Genomic DNA, 6,173 nt, shown 5'->3' with positions numbered 1-6,173 from the left:
AAATAGTTATTTATTTTATTCATTTCAGCCATTTTCAGCTATGGTCTAGGTCTGGAACTTGCGAATGCATCGGTCCAAATTGGTGGTTGTGGGACTTGCGAAAACAAAAGTCTAAAAAGGAGGGGTTTTGCGGATGTGTACGCCTAAAACGGTGGAGCGCAGGGCCACTCGAGTTCTGCAGGTGGAGGATATTGGTCAAACCTGCCATTACCAAGGAAATAACAGGGGAAAGGGTTTTTAAATAGCTGACATTTTGTATAATTTTAAGTCTGTATATTTGCAATTTTTTTATTAAAAGACATATAACAATGAAAAATATGTGCTATGTAATGATGGAATGAATGCATTAACAATACATTTTTATCCTTTCCTTTTATTAAAGTCATGGACACATCTTGAAAACTTACAACTAAAAAAAATAAGTATTATTGATGGCTTGTGGTTCAGCTTCAGTACAATCAAATTTATAATCATAAGCATAATGAACTCTACATGTAGTATGCAGGGGTTGAGTACTGCAAATAGGTACTGAGTTTACAGTCTGTTGATGCAAAGCTGCTGTTGTCATGGGACTGGCGGCGGTAGTACCTGCGTAAGGCGGGACTACCAGGGTGGCACTGTCTCACATGAAGGAAATACTCATCAGGGCGGCTTGAGGTGTAACCACAATCCTCACAGACAAAAATCTTGGAGCGTCTCTGGCGATAGGCATACTGTTGGTGAACGCTGTGAATCTTCCTCATATGGGACTCCAGAGAGCAGCGCTGAGTGAAGGCTTTCTCACACAACTCACACTTGTAGGGACGAATACCTGCAGCAGTGAATAACAAAAACCTTTTTTCTCTTGGCAGATTTGTATGGATGCACTTCAGAGTGGTTTTGCAGATCGGTGACAAATCTCGCAAAAATATTTCACTTTAGTTCTAAATTCACGTTTGTCTAAATCTATTTACAGTCATATTATAGGGGCCATCTTTATCTGACAAAAAGCAGGTCCCCATAACATAAACCATTACATTTTAAGCTGAAAACAGGATGTTGATATAAGTCAATATAATATCCTCTGAATTTCTGTATGTGTGTCTGTGTGTGTGTATAATGCTGATTACCGACCTGTGTGTGTTCGCATATGCCTTTTGAGGTCGAAGGTATCGTTGAATCCTTTGCCACAGAATCGACAAGGGTGTTTCTTCACCAAGCTGTGGCACTTTTGGTGGCGGGTTAACATGCGCTGCAGAGGGAATATCTTGTGGCACAATGAGCACACAAAGTCGCCTGAGCCTGGGGAAGGATGGGGCTGATAGGGAAAGATAAAAACGTAATCAATACAATACGGAACCAGAGCCATCCTACCAAGATACTTTATTGTGCACTGGCAAAATGAGAGGACTAATTACAGATGTTAGTAATCCTCTTTATGATGATGAGAACACTGGCTTCAGGAGGATGTGGCACACTAATTTCACCCAGCAGGTATTTCTGAACTTAAATACAGATGAGCTGACCACCAAAATTCTAAATCTGAACAGCTGTGTAGCCTACTCTGACAAAAGGTAGGGTGAAATGAAACACTGCATTGAATGTTTAACTGTGTATGTAAACAACATGTTAATTGGTGTTATGCTATTTGAAATTACATTTTTTTTGAGTATTGTGAGCATGTGTACATTTTCAAAATCAAATTTTAAATAAAGAGAATTTGAATTTTAGTACATTGAACTTGCCATGTTACTCCCAATCCTTTCTACAAGGAAATTTCACTAAAATTAATAAGTTTCTCTAATATATAATCCGAGTTTATTATCAAATTTAGTAAATAAAATGTGTTGCCTCACATTTCAACATGTCAACATGTCAACTTGTTAATAGTGTTTGATTAAATAAAATTGTGTTTCCATTATTATTAATCTTTTTTCCTATTTGAATCAACTAAAGTTATCCCGACTGCATTATCACAATTGCTAATTGCCTCCATGTTAATTCATTTATGACTTGATTTACTTTTCAAAAAAACAAACAAACTACAACACACGTGTGAAGTTGCTCAAATCCTTCTGTGCTGCAAAAACATAAAACAAAGCAACAGATTATATGCCTCCTTCATAAAGTTAATTGCATCATCTCTCTCCCATTTATCATACATCTCCTTGCCAAATCTCTGTGATTCTGGTTTTGTCTGGAATGACATCACTTTCCTCATTTTGAGCTGTATCCTCCAACTCATTGCAGTTTTCACAGCTGCTGCTCACATGCATATATTTTAAAATCATATCTAATACCTGTAATAATATGTAATATATAATGCTGTTAACAGCTTTATCTGTGTTCTGTCTACAAGCCACCACTAATCTGGAATTATAATATACCAAAGGCAAAGAAAACACACACTTTTCAAATCATTTATCATCTCTGACGTGTGTAAAATCATTCATTTGATTTATTTTCCTGAAGACAAGAATGACAACAGGACGTTTTGTAATGTAAGGATCAATGGTAGGATCTAAGGATTGTTTTAAAATGAGTTGGCTCCCCCACATGTCATTTAAAAAAAGGGAGGAATTCCATCAGTTCCTCATATTTAAACATGAACGTTAATTGGGTTGATCAATTTGTCCTCAGAAATCTCTGGAGAAAATGTTCATTTTACATTCTATAGTAAAATCGCAAGTCTCAAATGTCAGATAAACGTACCAAGTGTGCTTGGGACCTAAAGCCTATTTGAATCCTCTGTCCTTTATTTGCTCTGCTCTATAAGCTATTTAGGGGGGAAATGACAATATTTAAGGGTTATATTGAAAATACTTGGAAAAAAAAAATCGTGACCTTACCTTTGCACTGCTGACTGGTGGCAGTATACTGTGATGGTAGAAAGGGCCCGGAAGCATCAGTGTGGGCCAGTCCAGCCTGGCATCAGCCCCTGGCCCTCCTGATCCTGCCAAAGGCACTGGCAGGATCATTCTTGATGCTACCCCTAAAGTGGCTACTGACTGAGGCACAGTGGAAGGATGTTGGGGGCCAGGATTGCAGGGTATCTGCTCATTCATGTTTTGACTCACTGCAATGGAATAAAACATCTGTTCATTAGTACATTTAGTAAATATCAGGTTAAATAAATAATACACACTAACAGGGTTGACCCACCATGTATGTTACTGCTCTCCTTTGACAGCTGAAAATAGACTATAGATTCTTGAAAATCTTACCTTCTATTCTGTCTTCTTCCCACCCATGCTGTTCTGGCTCTTTCCATTGCCATGCTCCACATGTCCCACGTTTCTTTTTAACAAGGAAAGACTTCGGCATCATAAAGATTCTATCTGTCCTTTTCTACTTCTTCAGTCCTATCTACTTGATCTTTCCTCTGTGATGAACTCCTAGAACTGTGTATTGTGGGAGGTTAGAGGCAGTCAGTGTTTTGACTGGAGTACACCTGTGTTGACTATGCGCATGTGCCATTTTAACTGGCCCGCCACTGGTTTTGCATGTCAGGTAGTGAGAATCCGGGGAGCTTCACATTCAAGTGGTCCTTGACATGCAAAGTTTGGCCCCAGACCAAGCCCTGGCCCCACACAAAGGGATCGGTCTGAGTAACAGGAGCAAACACAGAGGAGCCACAGCTTTAACTGCTAGGTAAATCCGACCTGTCTCTTTCTCCTCTGTTCTGTCTGTTGCAATTGTGGGACTACAGAGCTTCTAGAAATACATACAAAGGTCATTGACTGTGATGTTGACATAATTGCACATACATGATGGCACTTTCGATCCTGTGTGGTTCCCAGCCACTCACACAGCGCATGCTGGGATCGACAGCATGCACTCGGCCCCTGCCACTTCAAATGGAAAAAGCTTGTATAGAGAATGAATGAGGGAATTAAAATATCCAAAACTATTAACTGACTTATGTATTACTTTAATGACGAGAAATCCTGCTCATTGAGAATGACAAATTGTGAAAGTAAACTGCTTATCCTTTTCCAAATGTTTGCACAGTCAGTTATACTAGAGACGAATGAACTGCAGGCATCTCCATCTTATTTCTCTGGATCTGCATGGCAAAAACAAATGTGGCCCGGGACTAAAGCCCATCATGCAAATATCGCTAGAGGTCACTCCAAGAACATAAGGAGGATAATGTAGTACAAACTGTACAACAGTTTAAACCCACCTTAGCCCTTTATTATAACTGCATTAATTGACTAACATGCTGAATTCCGTGTGAAGAACTTAGTTGTTGTTTTACTGAGGGAGGATACGATTTACAATAATTCTTATAGCCATTGTATTCATTTGTATAAAGTGTAAATGTTCGACCACAAATCCCTTTAAACACAATTTTTTTTTTTAAATGGAAGTGTTAAATCAAAATAGTGTTAGCCTTAGCTGGAGTCTCCTGACTGTACTGTGTGTTGTTGCTATTCGGACCTGCGCTCTAACTGTATGCAAAACAAGGGCTAGAGTGCAGTGGCATGAAAATGAAATGGTAAAAAAGGTAGCTCCAATTTGTAAATGACAACGAATTTCCTTCAATGACTTGTGACTAAATTCAGAACCTTTATCCGATGACTGCAGTTTAAGACACATCGACTAACGCAGGCTATAGATAAATCACAGAGGTTGTGTATTTAATGAAGGGAGGGCTTCTTTTCAATACAGCTTATGATAACACTGGCAAGTAAAATCTTATATCCTTTTATTTCCCAGTAAGAAAACAAACAACCACATCATGCATCATTATCATTGCCAAAGCATGTTAATTTGTTTCTTTTTGTCTATAAGTAAATGACTAGTCTAAACATGAACACACAGAAGTCCATGTTTAACCGGTATGCCACACCCTTGCCCCTCTTATACTAATACTTTGCTCTAGCACTAATACCTTTCAAACACAATCCTATTTCCCCAAAATAAAGAAAAATAGAGTCAATGTGAAGGATTCCAAGACTTGACGGTTTGTCACATGCAACAACAATATGTATAGTGACAAGCAATGAAGCCTGCTGTTACAGTTGAGTTTAAAGACTAGTGGAAAATATAAATATAATATACAGAATTAAAAAATATACATTTGGTTGATTCTTTGGATAGGGTTGGATGTATGCCTTGGATGTGTATATTGTGGTTAGTATTCATTGTTTGATTTGTATTTGTATTAATACCATGTGTGTTTGTATCGGATTGCAGATGGAGAGTTGTTTGTAGCTAAACCTGCTTCATAGAGATGAATGTTTTGTATAGGGGTGGAGTTAAAACTCAAACTCCTCACCACCACCGGCTCCCTTAGAACCGCAGCAGCAGAGAAAGCCTGCAACACAGTCCCAAGAACCACTGCAGTTTGGTGATGGTATAACAGTGGTGCTTGTATGGTGCCCCTGTCTCATTCCTTCTTCTCAGCTAAAACCAAGAGCTCACCTTCTCAGCTTCTTCAGAGAGCTCCCTGATGAATTTGTGTTGCTCTTTGCCCCTCAGCCTTTGAGTGGGTGTGACGTTGAATTACCGGCAAATCCTCTTGTGCCAACTTCTGCTGGGCAGCGCCTTGTGCACTTCGCAGCCAAGACCACTGTTTCATCTTATTTCTCTCTCGTAGGCTGCCTCCAACCACCAGGAGCTTTTGCATGCAGGTCATAACTGGTTCAAAGATTCACATTAAATGTCCCACACATCCACACAGTGCTCAAGTCTCTGTTGTGAGTGAATGAATACACTGACCCGCCTGGATCCCCTGACTATAAAGCATTTATGAATGTTTAGTCACTTAAAAACAACAACTTTTTTGTGCCTATAGGCTAAATTATAGGTGATTAATGATACATCAAGAAATTATATACTAATAATATCTCCATGATTAACCAATATGTACAGAGAAACTTATACTTCTATACATTCAAAAAGAAAGTGATAACACTTTAGATTATAGCCCAGTGGTGGCATAAAAACATGACCAAGTTGAATTTTGGTGATGGGACACATGCAATAAAAGCAATAAAAAATATGCAAACATGGACAAAAATGTGGACAATGCACAATTCTGAGCCCCGAAATTGTTTTCATAAAGCTTCCACTGCATCATCCACTTATTTAAATCAATATAAGCAAATGTCATAAATCAGATGCTTCATAGAGCACTGGCCATCTTGCATGAAAGTCTTGAATCATGGGATGTATCACGTACATCT

At 38.7% G+C, this 6,173-nt stretch overlaps 1 protein-coding gene across 1 annotated transcript; it reads right to left on the bottom strand.

The window, feature by feature from the left end:
• Nucleotides 1-488: 488 nt before the first annotated feature.
• Nucleotides 489-3,303, bottom strand: zgc:171929 (uncharacterized protein LOC100124596 homolog). The gene is made up of 4 exons (XM_053442118.1): nt 3,204-3,303; nt 2,829-3,055; nt 1,114-1,297; nt 489-811 (listed from the first exon to the last, which is right to left on the bottom strand). Exons 1-4 carry the CDS (start codon nt 3,301-3,303, stop codon nt 489-491), a joined length of 834 nt encoding a protein of 277 aa, XP_053298093.1.
• Between the last annotated feature and the right edge of the window lie 2,870 nt (nt 3,304-6,173).

Source organism: Pleuronectes platessa, chromosome 15, assembly GCF_947347685.1.
Source record: "Pleuronectes platessa chromosome 15, fPlePla1.1, whole genome shotgun sequence".
Classification (NCBI taxonomy): domain Eukaryota; kingdom Metazoa; phylum Chordata; class Actinopteri; order Pleuronectiformes; family Pleuronectidae; genus Pleuronectes; species Pleuronectes platessa.
The sequence above is the reverse complement of the archived record's forward strand: the minus strand, read 5'-3'. Positions and strand labels throughout refer to the sequence as shown.